Below are 16,613 nucleotides of genomic sequence, written 5' to 3'. Positions count from 1 at the left end.
ACTACTACAAGTATACGTCAGTAGTATGGTAGCTGATGACTACTAGCAAAGCAAAAGTTTCCGCCCTGCCGAGCCGTTATTGCCGTAGTCTGATAGCTTGCACGCTAATGAGAGACAATCACAAACGGATCTAATTGATTAGCTCTCCGCCGCCTGCCAGCGCCAGCTGCCGTGGGGATTGGACGGACTTTTCAAGGGGTTTGGACTCATGATATTGATGTCGAGAGCGTGTTTCTCCTATTGAACAATGCATTTGCACGCACTGGTGATAAGGTATGGGTGACAGGGATCCCCATTGATCGATTGCGATAACTCACACGCATTCCTTGAGCTTTACCTCACTTCCACCTCCTTTTGAATGTAGCACGCGTGGATTCGTCATGGGGGGCTGAGCCGCTGCGATGAGACATGGGGTTCGTGGAGGCCTCAACTAGGAGGGCGGTTGCGTGGAAGGACTGGATAGATGGATTCAGACGGGCCACCAGATCCACCTGCCGAGCTGCCAGTGACACAAATATCGTTATCGTCAAAAGGAGTGCGTAATTGCGTATGTGTGCTACGTATGTGACGTGCCGAGAATCCGGGAGTCTGGGCTCAAGCCACCCCACTTTACGGGTGACAGCGCCGCCCTCGCCGGCCCCTATGTCCGTATCCGAGCACACGTACATCCTCTGCGCGCCCGGCTTGGCAGAGTCTCGGGAAGGCAGGACGACGTCTATCACCGTTGTTCAATCGCATAACTATAATCCCTACACATCTAGTGTAGCACGAGATGGAGTTGCCCATCCGACTCAAGCATAGGTCGACCACAGTCCTAGCTAGGTCAATGACTAGAATATGGGACTCTCACCGAAAGGCGGTCTCCTGCTTATTTGTCGATTCGCTTCGGATCTAGTGATTCAACATTGACCTCAGCAGCCTGGAATACCTGAATGTCACTCGATATTCTGCTAAGGACGTGGACGCATGCTGCGGCGCCGAGACAGACTGACGACGGATCATTGTGTTGTCAGAATGAGGGGCAAAAAGGCTGCTGCTCAAACAGCCCTGGCAGAACTACCGATCAAGCCTCGAGCATCGAATGCTGGTGAGAAATTAGTCTAACCACCATCATTAACTTTTTACAGACCTCTTCCACGGCCGAGTCCAATGGCAATCGCGAACCCGAGCTGAGGATGAGAAGAGATGTCAGGATACCACTCGTCCAGCAACATTGAAGGGGATGTCTTAGTCGCTATAAGGCTATTTCTTTGCAATCGGGGGAGGCATATGGCGGCCCATGTCGTCAGGCCAACACAATCTCTTCAGGAGCCTTTGCCTATTCTACAGCCCCGACGCCATCTATTCTCTTTTCTGAGCCACCCAGAACTGCGCCTGGTAAGCATTCTTTGTCAATGCTCGGTCGTTAAATCCATAGGCGGCTTCCATCCCCCTGACTTTCTTGCCCTCCAACGTGATCTCCCCACACTCGCTCCCAGCAACGTCCAGAAACTCAAAAGCGAGCCCCTTTTCTGCCACGGCGACAATATCCTCTAGCGAGAGCTGGACAAAAGGTGCCGTCCCGTAGAGGAGAGGACCCAGGTTGATCCAGTGGCCTCCAGGCTTGAGATACGTCTGGATGGTGTCGAGGTAGCCCATCAGGTTCCTGGCGGTGTCGATGAAGAAGTATGTGACGATCACGTCAAATTGGGGCTTTGGGCGCGCGCTGTTGAAAACCGTGGTAAAGTCGCCTTCCACGAGCAGTACATCACTCGCGTTGAGTGGCTGGTCGGGAAAGGACATTGGCCGCATCATGTCGCTCGTCCGGGCGTGGTGTGACCATGAGTCAATGAAAGGGTGGACCATTTCGTTACGGGCAATGTGTGCGTGTGTTTCGAGGAATCGGTAGGCGACGTTCATGAACATGGACCATTCGTTGATCGTGACCTCGAAACCTGGCTCGTCAGTACTGCTGAATGTTGGCTGCACGCAATGGTGCACTGACCTCCTTGCTGCGCTATATCTCTTCCCATACGACCCAGTCCCGCGCCCGGAAGGAGAACTTTGACTGGGTGGTCTGCGTCTTGTCTTGGATACAGCGTGTCCAGCGTTTTGAGCACACACGCGAAGCAGCCGTCTCTCTCGTATTTGCCACCATCCTCAGTCCAGTCGCGCACCATGTGCTTCAGACTCTGAGAGACACTCACTCTGTCGGCCTTTTTCCCGTCCTGCTCCATGTGCTTCATGTGTGTCTCTAGTTCCTCTCTTCCGATGTGGTAAAACTCAAGGGCATTGTCCACAATGCGGTCGCATAATTCCTGGTTCGACTTGAGCAGGTCTGTGACTCTGGTGAACTTATCTGTGTACTGCGTATGCTTTTCCAGTAGCTTTCTGCACGTCAGTAAATTGAACCTCGATTCTATCGGGCAGGCTTTAACAAACTGCTCTTTGGGCATCGGAGATCTTGTCGTATAAACCCTTTAGACGGGAGATCTCTTCGTCATATCGCTCCGGGTACTTGGTGTACCCATACAAGGCGTCTAGTAATCGGTGACGAGGATGATTTGTGGTCCACTTCTTTGAATCTTTCTTCAGTCGAGCCAGCAGGTCTTCTTTCTCTCTGAGGTGACGGGGTGTTGTAGGCTCAGGGGCGCGCGCAGCTTGGAGTACGATTTGAGCATCTTCAATTGGTTGAATGAAGCCGTTGGCGAGCTGCCGACAACCGTTAGCGCGTAACTTTAAAGAACAAGGTTATTAGTGTTTACATCCTCGCCACTCGCCATGCGGATTGCGGCGAACGTGGATTCAGGCTCAGGGTTTTGTGCTCCTAGGACCAGGCTGGGGAACGAGCCCAGCAAAATTGCCACGATAAGCGCAGTCCGCCGAGGTGAAGGCAAATCGCATGCACTCAATGCCATTCTTGGTTGCAGAAGCCAATTAGCTTCCTGCCGTAGAGATCAAGATTGGGTCTGTGGAAAGCCTTGCTGTGACTTTGCCAATGTTTAGGCTCAGAGTGACTGATATCACCCTTTCGTTCAGGCTCGACTCGCTCACTCTTCAAGCAAAAGGTCAGCAGGTAATTCTCGACTGACTCCCCCGACATGTTTGTGCGTTTCGGGCTCTTTTTAGCTGCCAATCCATCGCGCAACTGAGTGTGTGCGATTCGAGTCGTGGGGTCCTTGTCATCGTGAACCCTGATGGCCACTTGATGAGCTTGGCGCATGTCCGCCGCCCACCCTTCTCGCTGAGAGCCTTGTTCATTCGCTTCGATATTTCGTCAGAACTGCTAGCCGTGGAAACCCATGGTAGAGATCTTTACTAAAGTTGGTGGGTGGGCCGGGCGGTAGGCTGTTCTGCAAAAGCCCCGAGCGTAGTATTATGGGCACCATGAGAAGCCCTACGGAAGAGTTCCTGCATGCTGGCATCGGTCAACTTGCTCAATCTGCAAGGAAGTGAGAGCTGATTCACGTTAGTGTGCCACCATGTGCCTGATTCTGCTGTTTGCTGTGGGGATTCTTCTTCGCTTGGCTCACCTATAAGTAACTTCTCGTCTCCTGCTCTTGCGGCTGGAGCGTTTTAGCCTTCACCACCTCCAGTCAGCACCACCTTACGTGTCAATTGTGTCTTACCTGCTTCGGTACAACCACAATCGTTCAAGATGAAGTTCAGCGCTGCCGTCTTTGGCCTTGGCCTCGCCTCGTTCACTCTGGCCCAGTCCGAATCTGCCGGTCCTTCTCCTACTGAGTCCGTCGGCTGCGAGCCTCATGGCGACCACGTATGTTACTCCTACCAAAGACACTGTCTTCTTCCTGAACAAATCACTAACTCAAGCAGTGGCACTGCGAAGCTCACGTCAGCGAGACTGGCGCCATGGCCTCTGCTACCGGTGACCACGACCACGAGGAGGAGCACGACCATGATCACGAGCACTCCGATGAGGAGCACTCTGATGAAGAAATTGAGGCTGCCGGCCCCTCGCCCACCGAGTCCGTCGGTTGCGAGCCTCACGGCGACCACTGGCACTGCGAGGGTCCTGTTGAGACTGCCACAGCCACAGCCTCTGCCACCGTGACCGAGTCTCTCCCACCCTCGCCCACCGCCTCGGTTGGCTGCGAGCCTCACGGCGACCACTGGCACTGCGAGGGCCCAGTTGAGGCTGAGGAGACTTCCAGCGCAACGGAGACTCCTGGCGCGGAGGAGAGCGAGGGACCCGATGGCGGCAATGCCGGTCTTGCCAACATCGTCCCCCTTGTTGGCGCCATCGCCGCTGCTGCCATGGCTCTGTAGTCTTTTCAGCAGATGGAAACGACTCGTGGGCATAGCTCGCGACCCAGCAGTTTATTTCAATTCTTAGGACACAATAATTGTACAAAACACCATTTCAGAAACCGCTAATAGAGGGAATATGCTGGTATTCCCTTCTACTCTGAAGTTCGTGAAAGTAGACTTAAGAATAAGCTTGAAACAAGCTTACCACTAAGAGAAGCGCGAGGGCCAGGGTTGCGATCAAAGGGGGACGCTGTTGACAGGCATCCATCTTCCATCCCCGCCAACGTTGAATCCACTGACCATCAAGGTTCTTGTAACAAAGATTTTGCGCCAACCACCTCGATCTGCGGCTTTTCCCAGCTGCTTCGTTAGTCAGGGCCTTTTCGAACGAGGAGGTGATTGGTTGATTCATTAAGACATTGCGACGGTACGTTGGAAATACTAACTATTCACTAACGCAGCCGGAACCTGTCGCAGGAAAAGGCAATGAAAAGTGAGAGAACAGACAGTGACAACAGCTTGGTGGCCATTCAAGACTTTGGTGCAGCCCCCTTCAGTCAACCCTCTTCCTGGCCGCCTCCTCAATCTGCCGCTTCATCTTGCCCATGCCCCAGTACACCGAGAGGATGCGCTCCATCATAACCCTAGGCAACAGCGTCAACAACCAGACCGTGGTCGCCATCCCTCCACACCAGAACCAAGACGGAGAGCCCCCGATAAGGCCGCCAAACCAGCCCTCGCCCTTGAGCGCACTATCGACAAAGGCCTTTGCATATCGATCCGTATCATACGTGCCGTGATTTTGACTATACGTCAACCGCCACTCAAACTTGTCTTTGACAGGCATGTACAGGGAGTTCTCGGGGAGCGATCTGTGAGTCTTGCCGGCAAAGTTGGATTTGACCGTGCCTGTCATCGCCACCATGACGCGGACGTGGAAGGGCTCGAGTTCTAATCGCAGTGCGCGGGACCAGACGTCAATGGCTCCCTTGGTGGAAGAGTAGATCCCACCAAAGAGATAAGGGATCTGCGACGAGTTCGAAGAGATGTTGGCAACAAGCCCGCGGGCTTTGATGAGTAACGGTATGAAGACTTTCACGGTGCGCATGGGCCCAAAGACGTTGGCGTCGTAGGTCTTCTGGATGTCATCCATCTCACCATCGAGGATGGGGATCACATGGGGGCGGCCACTGCTTGGTCAGTCAAGGACACATTTTCTGGGGGAGAGTATGGCATACGCATTGTTTACTAGAATGTCGAGCTTCCCTCCGGTGAGGCGCTCAGTCTCAATCTTGCAGGCATCCACGCTTGCCTGATCGGTGACGTCCAGCTGAGCAATGCTGAACCCTTCGGCCTCGAGTTCCTTCAAAACATCGGGGTTGCGCGCGGTGGCGATGACATGACAGTCTATGCCGTGGTCAGCGCGATGCTGAGAAGATTTCAGGCTCCAATGGTTACACACCGCGACGATGGAACTCGGTAGCAAGGCTGTGGCCAATGCCACCAGGCGTACAACTTGAGACGCACGTCGTCAGCCAACGAAAACGCACGACGGAAAGGAACGGCGTACCCTGTAATAAGAACTGTAGTTTTGCGGGTAGAAGGCATGGCCTTGTTTTTACACTGGCTATTGCGTTGTTGCTAATTGGAATTCGAAGTGGTCGGGGATTGACGATATCGGATCTACGAATACTCTCAGGTACTTCACGTTGTATTTATCCGCCATGCCCATCATGGAGGCCTGGCCTCGGCAGCGCTTTCCGTGCATGTGCGCCGCTTTCGGGGCCCGCGGGCACTATTTGGGTTGATTTGCCTGCAAAACATCATCTCCCTGTCGCCATAAAAGATCGCGCAATTGCGTTCAGTGGAATGCATACGTGAAGTCATGTGATCTATGAAGCATAGATAGTCAATGGTGCCATGGTCGAGTGTGGGGGATGATTTAAGCAAGGACGAAGAACAATACCAAGGTACCTGGTACGAAGGGTCAGGAAAAGGTATAGGGTAAGGTAGGTGCAATGCGAGGAAAGTGACGCAACTCAAATTCCAGTCCCATGATCCCATCGCGTCCTGAATATTACATGTATAACCCAAGGCCAGCTTCCTCATTTATATAGAAAAAGTTCAACGACTCTTTTCGGGCACGGAGCCCATCATTTCGACCGGCGGCACTGCACTGCCTTCCATCTCGACAGTCATGCCCACGTCGGACTGTGGGGGGAGCTCACTCGGCGCGGTCGGCGTACCCCATCGACTCGACTCCTCCATGCCATTGGCGGGTGACATGTAGCTGGCCGAGGAGGGAGACTTATACGTGTAGTCGTTGTATGGCGAGGCAGGGTACGCTGATGTACCTTCTCCCCCGGCAAAGTCATGCTGCGGCAGCATGGGCGTTGCGCTGGCCGGGTCGTCGCGGCGACGGTATCGTCGGAAAAGCCAGAATCCAATAGCACCCATCAAAGCTGCGCCCACGACTGCACATCCGACAGCGATGCCGATTGTCGCCCCGGTGGAGAGACCATCTTGGCTTCCGGCGCCATTGTCCTCCTCTGTCGTTGTCGTCGCCGCCGCACTCTCGTTTGCTGTCGTCGCCGCTTCCGTCCCTGTCGTCGTCGTTGCGGCGCTTTCGTTGGTACTGGTGGCTGTCGCCTCGGTCGTGGCTGCGCTGCTTGTCGAGGATCCTTCCGCAGCGGCATTCTTCCATGCAGCCTCTGATAGCCCTATTGGTGTACCCGAATCCCCACACGCCTGGCTCATCGTGTCGTACGTTTCGCTCAGGAGGTCTGCATCGTCATTGCCCATGCACTTGGCGGTGTTGATGATGAAGTCGTATTCGTTGTAGCAGAAGCAGGCATTCTGCGCCTTGTTGGAAGAGGTTGGGCAGGAGGCCTTGTCCGACGCTTCATAGAGACATGACTGCGCATCTTTGGGGTAGAATTCGAAATTGGGCTTGACCTCGCCGAGGACACTGGTGCACAGTCCCAGCAGGGCGACGACGGCGACGCCCGAGAGCCGAGCCATTGCGACGAAGGAAGGCAAGGTTGGAAACGCTGTTCTCTGCAAGTAAGGCGTGTTTGAGGAAAAAAGAGAAGATGGCCCAAAGTGCCCACAGATTAGCGGCCTCGAGTGGAGATGAGGTTCTCGCGTCCAATGTCGCGGCCAGAACGCACCACGACTTGGCAATTCTTGAACAGAAGGGAAGGAATAAGCAATGATAGCAAGACAATAATAGCTAGAGGAAAAGAATCGTCGCACCACGAAGAGTCGTGACCGCCTCCCCAACACATCAAATCCTACCTTGGGCTCCACCCAGCCTCGTTAATAAGTTCGATCGTCTTTGACTCCTGACTCCTGAGACCGCCATCCCGTCAGCACGGAAGTCGTGCTTATGCTGTTTCGGACGCATATTAGAGGCGATCCATGCCGGAAAGGATATGGTAATTAGCGTGTATTCTGCCACCAAGCAGGGGCGCCAGGCTGTCAGCTTGTCTTCCGCAACGGCTAATGCTGCAGTATAAAAGCCTCCGTACCGCTTCATTAGCGGGATGCCGTGTGAATTACGTGCCCCAATTTTAGAACAGCCTCGTCAGCATCGCGCGGTGATCCGCGGGACCGCAAACAGCCTTCAATTCAAACGCATGGGTCATTGCATAAATCGAACGACCTTACCAGTCGAGATGCTCATTGATTAATGCCCTATTTCGGGCGATAAACTTAGGACGACGGTACGACCATCAATTCCAAAACACCAATCATCGACTAGGAGAGTCCTGACTCCTCCTTGTCTGGATGATAGAAAGTGCAACTTTGATACGGAGTACGCAGTAAGAGAAGATATCCAAACATTCACGTCCCTCACTTAGCAGGGCCCTGGAGCAGCGTATGCCGTGGTGCGAAACTCCGACGACAGCTATTCGGATCTGCTCCCGCCGCGACAAGAGCAATGATCGTCCGCACCAAACCGCGTTGACTTGCTTCATCCACCGACATCCACCCGTTGTTTTTGGCCAAAGAAACAGAAGCTCCACGCTTGATCAAAAGCTTTGCGCAACGCGGGCTGTCCAACTTGCAGGAACCATATGCATGAAGCGGAGTCTCGCTCTCGGCCGTCTGAAGGTTCAACTTCAACCTCAGGATGTCGGAGAAGAAGCATGAGATCGTAACCATATCTATGTGCTGCCTCGTGTAAAGAACTCCATCGGAGCCACGTCGGAGCAAAATTTCGACCACTTCATCGCATCCGCGTCTCGCTTCTATCGTGAGGGGCAGCTGTCTGAGTCGCGAGAAGGTATTGACATGGGCGCCGCAGGCTATGAGAATTCTGAGTTGAAAGCACACAAACTGACTGGAGGTAGCTGCCTCGAACAACCCTGCGTAATTGTCCTCGCTATTATATAGCTCTACGTCCGCGCCTTCATTGACACGGTACGGCATTGGATGGTGTGACAGGCGCCCTCCCTGTTCCTTTGGCAAGACGCTGCTTCCATCAGAAGAGCCAGTTGCTGGCAAGGCACTCCTGACTTCTCATCCACAATTGCGCCATTTTGGAAGAGCCAGCGTACAGCTGGAGATTTCCGCAATCAGCAGAAGCAGGCCAAAGGTATTAGATTGACCCTGTCCTCAGTCTCGATGTCAGCACCGGCCTCAAAGCGTGGCGACTGCTGCGGATCTTAGCTACCTCGAGGCGACCACTCCCTGCTGCGAGCAGAAATGTCGTTTCGCCATCTTGTTGGTGTCATCCATGGAGAGTTTCTTTCACTCTCGCATCTGGCCTTGGCAGTGTGAGAGTTTCCGTGCTGAGCCTCGTACAACAGGGCTTGGTTTCTGACATAGTCCTTTTCAGTGGCCCTTGTACATGTTCTTAGCATTTCCTTGACGGCTTTAATGCCGCCCGATTTGGTGAACTTGGGAGCAGTGCTTCATCTTGGGCCTCCTAACTGACCCTGTGCCTCAGCATTCACACTATGTGGGATGTGTTCATATCCGCTTAGTCGCCTGGAATCTTGTTTGCATTGTCAAAGATATCGTCGTGGGCGTCGTGTTGCAGAGGTTGGTTGGCCATCTTCGCAGAGTTGCTTTTTCGTTTCCTTGTGTGTGATGAGGCACAAGAGTGTATTGAAGCGACGTCTGATTTGAAAGAAGAGAGAGCCAGAGAAATGGGAGAGAACAGACTCAAAGTCGTGTATTGATATGTGCTCAAGGAGTCAACGTACTTCTCTGTCATTGATTCATGTTGTCAACGACGTTTAGTTGCACATGTAGGATACCTTCTGCCAACAGGTGGCGCCTGGTCAAGTCCAAATCTCCCGCTCAACTCTCAAAACCAGTGGATCATCCTGGCTTCAACCTGTGGCGATCTCACGCAGAAGTATGCGTTGTGACTCTGTACCTCAACCAATGGTAAGTGTGATTCCGAGAATAGGTCCCGCGTTGTGCTACCTACCAAGAAAGCCTTGTCGGATTTTAGTCAAGGGCTGCGCCCCCGTCACATTCAGCAGCTACATGTACATAGTACGGCGTGGCAGAACGGGATATGGGAATGTGTGCTGAGTGTCATCAAACCTAGCCTCTACGTTCTTGGTAGCGGACTTGATGTCGTCGTTGTGCAATTGAGACCGCCTCAAAGTCTCAACCATGTTGAGCAGATGCCTTTACTCTCTCCGAAAGCCTCTCGAGGCGACAGTCCGTACACACGGCAGATTCAGTTTCTCAGAACGTGTCCATAGGAGTCCATGTGTTACCCACCATCAAGAAGCGCGTACTGCCTTACCAACAAGAGCAATACTTCACCATTGGTCATCGTCGATTTTGAACTTACGCATCACGCACGGCAGACCATAAGCAATGGTGCGATACGGATTCGCTATCTTGACAATTTTCTCGTGTTCCTGTGCTAGCTGTGCCGTTGGCCCCTTTTGCTACAGCCGTGGTGTGGGCATGCAGGGTGTTGGTGACCTCTGCGCGAACTCGGCGGACAGCCCGCAGGCATTGTTCCTGACGAATTCGTATATCTTGAAAGCTGTTTTGACGAACTGTACCAGATTGGAAGGGAACTCGATGGCGACCAGAGCCTGAAGTCCTACTATCTCCTGAATCCAGACCAGAGCGGCGGACTAGAGCCGTCGAACCCTCCAGCCTGCCCTGCCTGGTTATCGGTTTCGTGAAACGGTATCATGCCCTGGGCTGACTTAGTTGAGTCGAATCGAGATCCTGGTGCTACCTTTGACGACGGTCTAGAAGGTGGAACGCAGGTGGCACATGCACACCAGTTATGGGCCCGACACGGAAACATGCGGCGTAGATCGGACTGCGGGGAATATACTTTTGGGCGGTTGGATGGCGTTGATCTTGTTGCTGAGGAAGCATAGATAAAACTTGCGCCCTGCGATCGAGGCGATTGAATGTCATGGCGAAGTGAACCGCGGGCGAGAAATGCACAGCAGCCTGATGTACCTGGTATGCATGGCTTTTCGAGAACGCACGACGTCACCGTCATGATAGCCACAAGCTACCTAGGAGAAGATCCCCCCCAACATTGTGTTTTCTTGTCGTTTGAACATGACGGGCTGCTTACATGTATATTGCCAGTGCCTCAAAGGAGGTGCACAATGAGGCCAGCATGACTTGTCAAATTCTGAAGGCCTACCCGCCCAGTAGCCGAATTTTGCCGAAGTACTCCGTACACGAGAGCTGGATGTCAAAGCTGCATCGTCGTGCAGATGCTTCCTCAATCAGGACGACCTGGCAGCGCCTAACTCGGGTTTGGTTTGTGACACGTCGAAATGTCCCCAACCTCTGCTTCCAGTCTGTCGGTTGCTGCGTGATCTCGTCATACCCAGAACGACCTGCAGACGTCGTGCTGCTTGGGTGGAAAGGTCTCGCGATGACTTCACCTTACTTGCGACGCGCTCTGTGCCGTTGCCAGAGACTGGATGCTTCTCGTGATGCCCAGCCGAGGAATCCAGGAGCTGGCTGGCAACAGTTTGCTGAGTCGATGCGCAGGACTCCAGTCCCAGCCCCGCGATTTTGATAGGGCCTCAAGAAGCTCTTGGCCTCTCATGCACAGTAAAAGGGGGGGCCAGTCATCGTCAAGTCAGGGGACCGATCACAGCTGAAGGGGCGAGATTCCAACGTGTGCTGGTGACACTGCGCTGCAGTGTGTTTGGGTGTGATTGGGTCGTCGAGTGCGGCATCGACATGCGGGCGTGCGGGCGCTCGCCGTTGGGCATCAGGTCCTCTTGAAGAAAGGCGCTGTTTTTCTCTCTTTCAAGTTATTCGAGGCATGGCTGGGCATTGACTCAAAATCTCGAAAACCCCATTCTTAGTTCCTCACCGACAGATTCCGGCTTTCTTCCAACCTTCCCCGTCTCCCTGGTCCCTAGTTCCAGATCGCCCCAGTGGAGATCAATGGTACTTGCATTTAGGCGTGAGCCAGCACCAAAACTGAAGTACCCTCGATCGCCTTTCAGTCCCACAGCCCACCGGGCCCAGCCTCAGTGGGCTTGCGCAAGTTGTCTCTCCTCACCGAATCTTCGGACTGGCACTTCCAGTCCCTTTATCGTCCGCGGCGACGACTGTTGTTAAGCGTCTGTCTTTGTTTGCTTTTTCATTCTTAGCTGCCGGTCAGCTGCAGCTTTAGCTTCTCACATCCTTTCCTCGCAAAGACGCTACGATGGTCCTGGAACAGACGATCACGATCGTGAACAACTCTGGGAAGATCATTGGCACGGCACGTTTCCCCCTCTCGTTTACAGCTCTCTGCCTTTACTAACATGGCAGACAGGGCAAGCAGCTTCTGTCCGTGTTCAACCAGGCCAAAGGCGCCTATCAAGAGAAGAAGGCTCAGATCAAATCCGAACGATCGACTCTTGGTCGCGCACAAACCTTTGACCACCACCCCACTACCTCACGAAGTGTCTATCGACACCATGATCCCTACGATTACGACGATTACTACGACGAAGAAGAAGACGAATACTACGATAAATACTACGACGAACCGCCAATAAGGCGCCACTCTGTCTACGATGGGCACAGCGAGGCGAGTTCGCGCCGAACCGCGCGGACGTCGTCTAGACGGAATCCCAGAGACGACAGAAGTGTGGTGAGCCGTAGGACCGCGCTGACCGCCAGCAACCTCAAGACGCTGAGCGAGGTTTCGAGTGCAGCGCCCTCGAGAGCCCCACGTGGCTACCGTCCCCCATACGCGGAGACGCTGAACAAGGACATGGCCGTCTCCAGAATGAACCTCACACACGCCGATATGCGCAGCATCGCGCCGTCGGAACGAAGGCCTCCGACCGCCATGACCCGTCGGAGATCATTCTCTGAGGTCAGCGACCGGAGGGCCATGGTGAACCGCCCGGGTGGGAAGCACATTGACATGGACCTCGCGTATGGCGACGTGCCGCCCGACCTGCAGGACCGCGTTGATCTGGACCCCGACCGCTCGGCCGAGGCCAAGGAGCAGCGCGCAAAGATGCTGGTCAAGAAGGTGGAAAGTCTCCTGGACGAGGCGCACTGCGTGCAACACTCCGCCTCCGCCACCATCTCCCACCTGCAGCAGAACCCAGATGCCGCAGCCGCTGTTGCCCTGTCGCTGGCGGAACTGTCGACGTTGGTCACCAAAATGTCCCCAGCCTTCCTCGGCTTCATCAAGGGTGGCTCGCCGGCGGTGTTTGCTCTGCTCGCCTCGCCGCAGTTCCTCATCGGCACAGCTGCTGTCGTCGGTGTCACCGTCGTCATGTTTGGCGGCTGGAAGATTGTCAAGAAGGTCAAAGAGCAGCAGGCGGCCCGGGAGGCCATCGCGTTCGAGGGCGTTCCCATGGACCGCCCTGCGCCCAAGAGGACGCAGAGCGACTTTAGCACGGGCATGGACGAGGCGTACATTATTGACGACGACATCAGCTCCATCGACTCGTGGAGGCGGGGTATTCTGCCCGAGTTTGGGGAGAACGAGAGCGTGGACATGGAACTGATCACGCCCGAGGCTCGCCGCGCCAACAGGTCGCGTATGGGCAAGGAGGATGATTTCGACACAAAGTCCCGACGAAGCACCAAGACGACAAAGACCTCCAAAACGAGCAAAACCAGCAAACCCAAGGAGCGCGAGGTCCCCGAGCGCAAGAGCAGTAAGCACGCCACGACCGAGAGCGTCGCCGGCAGCGAACGCAGCCGCAAACCCTCGTCGTCCAAGAGAAAGGAGAAGACAACCGTGCGTGCGATTGAGGATGGAAGGAGTCGCCGAGGCGACGACGACGGAATTGAGATGGTTTTCAGGCCCAAGGGCCAGAAGCAGACCAATATGCTGAAAGCCTTGTTCAAGACCAACAAGGAGAGGGAGAGGGAGCTTGTTCATGTGCGATGAGGTACGATAATGATCTTTTTCTCTATTTGTGGCGTATTCTGGGCAATCGAATCATTGACAGGCGTAATTGGGCATTTGGGTATATGCAGATATCATTCACTCACGTTTCTATACCTCGCATTTGTCGCCTTATATCCGTTTATGCAATGTTGGGGACCTCTACAACCTTCGTCTCCCCCATATCTCCACCTCTGAACGAATACGTAAAGGTTCCCGTCCAGCCGCTTGCGGCGCCGGCATGGTTGCCTTTGTTGTCCACAACGACCAGGCCGCTGGACACCTTGGGGTATTTGCTCACCATACGTCGCACTGCGTCTTCGGCGGCCTCCGCAGGACTCATGCCGCGTCTCATACTCTCCAAGGCCTGGTAACAAGGCAAGAAGCGCATCATAATGTCGCCGTCGCCCGTAGCGCCACAGCCACCGACCTCGTTGTCAGCGTAGGAACCGGATCCAACAATAGGGCCGTCGCCAACGCGGCCTGGCACCTTGTGGGTAAGGCCGTTTGTGCTCGTAGCCGCCGCCATGGCCCCATCTTTTGCAATGGCAACCATGGAAATCGTGTCGTGTGAAACCGGGCGCTTGTCCACCAGCTTGCGCGACGACAGGTCGGGTGTATAGGGGCCACATTGGCCTTGGGGCAAGACGTTCACCCTATAGTTTGGTTGGCAATTGGCTTCCTTCCATGTCTCACATATCTCTTTGGAGGCGGGCGTTGTCAGGTCCTCCTCCTCGAAGCCCATCTCCACCGCGAATTGCGTTGCGAGGTCGCCACTCAGCATGGTGTGCGTCGTTGTGTCAAGGACCATGCGCGCCACGCCAATGGCATCCTTGATCCTCCTGAGACCGGCCACGGCGCCCGCGTTGAGCGTCTCGCCATCGATGATCATGGCGTCGAGAGTCGTCTCACAGTTCTCATCGGGCGAGCCGCCGTAGCCAACTGATGAGTCGCACTGGGTCTCTTGACAGGTGGTGCAGCCGGCCTGGACAGCATCGAGGGCAGACGGTGTGCAGTTCGTGGAGAGGAGGCGGTATGCAGTCTCGGTGGCGGCCTCAAAGGGACCGGACCAGGTGTTGATGACGAAAGGGAGACCAGGGCTGTTGGAGGCCAGAATGGGGGTCCCCAGCGCAAGGAGTGCGACAGATTTGGTGATACCCATATTGTTTGATTTCTGGGAGTGATCCTTTGCGAGTGAAAGAGAAGCTTGAGGTGGATGAAGGAGCACTTGTACCTGGGAGAGTGTGGGGAAACTCGATACCTTGAGAGATAAGCGTAAACCCGTCTACACTCTATTTCAACCAAATTCCATCTAAGCGAGCCCGCCAAGTATTCCAATACCACTTATGAGCATGAACCTGCTAATCGGATCTCCTATGGGGAGAGTGTCATGAATGACCTTCCTATTGTGGGAACTCAGGATTGGGTTATCGATGACCCTTGCCAGAAACACATGTGAGATCAAAGGATTTCATTCAGCCTGTAGGTATCTTTCCTCCCATTGGCATTGGAATTTGGAATACCAATCCACAGGGCTCATACAATGGATCAGCGGAGGACCGGTCCGTATGTGTGTGATCGACCAGATCAAAGATCAGACCAGAGTGTCCAACAGCTGTTAGGAAAATACGTGTAGGGTAACCGTATCGATGTGTGGCACCTGTGTCACGTGTGTCGGCTGTCGCTGTCATCTCAGACGGTCACCTGATCTCGTGCTCATCACGCCCTCGCTGGAAGAGTTGGCTGAGGTCCATGTTTGCACTTTGCACATGCAAATTCAATCAAAATGTTAGCACATGCACTCCCGGCTTCAACTTCCTCACACGAACAACGCGGCTACGGCATCTAATACACCGGGGCCTGCCGGGCGGCCCGCAAGGCTTGCTAGTCTACTCCGTAGTGACTCCAATCTAGTCCCTACGTGTACGACTGAGACATGCCTGTGAAGAAGCTGATCTTAACAAGTTGAGCACCATCGTCATCACCTGAGGTCCGGCAAACGCCAGCAAATCTCCTCAATCTCACATACGTATTGCAGTATTGCCTAACCAATCGCCTGCTATTTGTTCAACACATACTTCAATGCCCCAAGACTCAAGTTAACCCCTTTTCGCCGGTCCCTCCTCTCACGCTTTTATCTCAAGCCTTGGCTCCTTCAACTCGAGCACCATCTGCCGCGGGCTGTGACATCTGATCCATCTGCCCATTGCCATTGGAAGAACGGTCAAGTAAAGCTCTGATATGGTCGTTCAACCAGTAACGGCCCAGGACTGATGGGGGGATCGCGGACGCTCCCGCAATGTATCCGAGGCATGCTGCACCCGCGTTGCATCCGCACTTGAAAGGTTGCACCATGGTCCATTCCGAGCTGGGGTAGAAGAAAGTCAGGGCATCGCCTGCGGCGAGAGGACGATGTTCGGAGACCCGGACCTCAAAGTTCGTCATGTCAAAGACGAGGCTGGGGTCGCACGAGTGGTTGCAGTAGACGAGGTCCGAGTTGAGCTCGATGCGCGAATTCTCACCATTGGCAACGGACGTGTAGGTGTCTTGGGAAGCCGGGGTCGCCGTCGTGATCTTGGAGAATAGTGCACCGGCTGGTAGGGACACCAGCGAGTAGGCCGCGGCTTGGTAAGGCTCATCGCCCTTGACGACCTCAATGAGGTCGGGGTGGCTTGGCTGCTGCCAGGTCGGGGTGAATTCAGACATTGTGTGATTGCGCAAGGTAAAATGATGGAAAGTGGGCCTGGACCTGACACGACGGCACTGTCGACTTTATATATCTCATCACAGCCTCTGGAAAACGTCAGGCCCGGCATGCCGAGGCTTGACCGCATACGCTCGGTATTTTTCTCAGCTGTCCTGCTCGACTACCGACTGGATGCTGATCAGTCTGCTTTTGTTCGTGTGCAACATGGATTAGAAGATTAGCGCCCAGGTGGGGAGCTGAAGCTGCCGAGTCTCATCCTCTCATCCGAGACATCTTCATTAGTTCTGGCTGGAA

At 54.3% G+C, this 16,613-nt stretch overlaps 8 protein-coding genes across 8 annotated transcripts; 2 read left to right on the top strand and 6 right to left on the bottom strand.

The window, feature by feature from the left end:
• Positions 1–1,341: 1,341 nt before the first annotated feature.
• F5Z01DRAFT_671981 (N2227-like protein-domain-containing protein) lies at positions 1,342–2,762 on the bottom strand (the record flags this gene model as incomplete). Its single annotated transcript, XM_046264758.1, has 4 exons — positions 1,342–1,934; positions 1,985–2,366; positions 2,422–2,691; positions 2,745–2,762. The coding sequence occupies 4 exons, from the start codon at positions 2,760–2,762 to the stop codon at positions 1,342–1,344; spliced, it is 1,263 nt and encodes a 420-aa protein (XP_046120667.1).
• A 743-nt stretch (positions 2,763–3,505) lies between these two features.
• F5Z01DRAFT_748349 (uncharacterized protein) lies at positions 3,506–4,409 on the top strand. Its single transcript, XM_046266984.1, has 2 exons — positions 3,506–3,754; positions 3,814–4,409. The coding sequence occupies exons 1-2, from the start codon at positions 3,638–3,640 to the stop codon at positions 4,264–4,266; spliced, it is 570 nt and encodes a 189-aa protein (XP_046120666.1). The 5' UTR covers positions 3,506–3,637; the 3' UTR covers positions 4,267–4,409.
• An 18-nt stretch (positions 4,410–4,427) lies between these two features.
• Positions 4,428–6,114, bottom strand: F5Z01DRAFT_486831 (uncharacterized protein). The gene is made up of 4 exons (XM_046260125.1): positions 5,819–6,114; positions 5,711–5,763; positions 5,487–5,655; positions 4,428–5,438 (listed from the first exon to the last, which is right to left on the bottom strand). Exons 1-4 carry the CDS (start codon positions 5,854–5,856, stop codon positions 4,802–4,804), a joined length of 897 nt encoding a protein of 298 aa, XP_046120665.1. The 5' UTR covers positions 5,857–6,114; the 3' UTR covers positions 4,428–4,801.
• Positions 6,115–6,250: 136 nt separating this feature from the next.
• Positions 6,251–7,401, bottom strand: F5Z01DRAFT_486861 (uncharacterized protein). The gene has a single exon (XM_046260127.1). It carries the CDS (start codon positions 7,267–7,269, stop codon positions 6,373–6,375), a length of 897 nt encoding a protein of 298 aa, XP_046120664.1. The 5' UTR covers positions 7,270–7,401; the 3' UTR covers positions 6,251–6,372.
• A 543-nt stretch (positions 7,402–7,944) lies between these two features.
• F5Z01DRAFT_486859 (ankyrin repeat-containing domain protein) lies at positions 7,945–8,990 on the bottom strand. The gene is made up of 2 exons (XM_046260126.1): positions 8,927–8,990; positions 7,945–8,862 (listed from the first exon to the last, which is right to left on the bottom strand). Exon 2 carries the CDS (start codon positions 8,680–8,682, stop codon positions 8,104–8,106), a length of 579 nt encoding a protein of 192 aa, XP_046120663.1. The 5' UTR covers positions 8,683–8,862; positions 8,927–8,990; the 3' UTR covers positions 7,945–8,103.
• A 2,930-nt stretch (positions 8,991–11,920) lies between these two features.
• On the top strand, positions 11,921–13,684 carry F5Z01DRAFT_697538 (uncharacterized protein; the record flags this gene model as incomplete). Its single annotated transcript, XM_046266320.1, has 2 exons — positions 11,921–11,947; positions 12,032–13,684. The coding sequence occupies 2 exons, from the start codon at positions 11,921–11,923 to the stop codon at positions 13,613–13,615; spliced, it is 1,611 nt and encodes a 536-aa protein (XP_046120662.1). The 3' UTR covers positions 13,616–13,684.
• F5Z01DRAFT_487136 (aspartylglucosaminidase) lies at positions 13,685–14,914 on the bottom strand. The gene is made up of 2 exons (XM_046260128.1): positions 14,847–14,914; positions 13,685–14,798 (listed from the first exon to the last, which is right to left on the bottom strand). Exon 2 carries the CDS (start codon positions 14,772–14,774, stop codon positions 13,755–13,757), a length of 1,020 nt encoding a protein of 339 aa, XP_046120661.1. The 5' UTR covers positions 14,775–14,798; positions 14,847–14,914; the 3' UTR covers positions 13,685–13,754.
• A 466-nt stretch (positions 14,915–15,380) lies between these two features.
• Positions 15,381–16,412, bottom strand: F5Z01DRAFT_648996 (putative galactose-proton symport). The gene has a single exon (XM_046263064.1). It carries the CDS (start codon positions 16,316–16,318, stop codon positions 15,752–15,754), a length of 567 nt encoding a protein of 188 aa, XP_046120660.1. The 5' UTR covers positions 16,319–16,412; the 3' UTR covers positions 15,381–15,751.
• Between the last annotated feature and the right edge of the window lie 201 nt (positions 16,413–16,613).

This window comes from Emericellopsis atlantica (assembly GCF_019669845.1).
Source record: "Emericellopsis atlantica unplaced genomic scaffold F5Z01scaffold_6, whole genome shotgun sequence".
NCBI classification, from domain to species: domain Eukaryota; kingdom Fungi; phylum Ascomycota; class Sordariomycetes; order Hypocreales; family Bionectriaceae; genus Emericellopsis; species Emericellopsis atlantica.
Note: the sequence above shows the minus strand (reverse complement) of the source record. Positions and strands in the feature narration are given on the sequence as shown.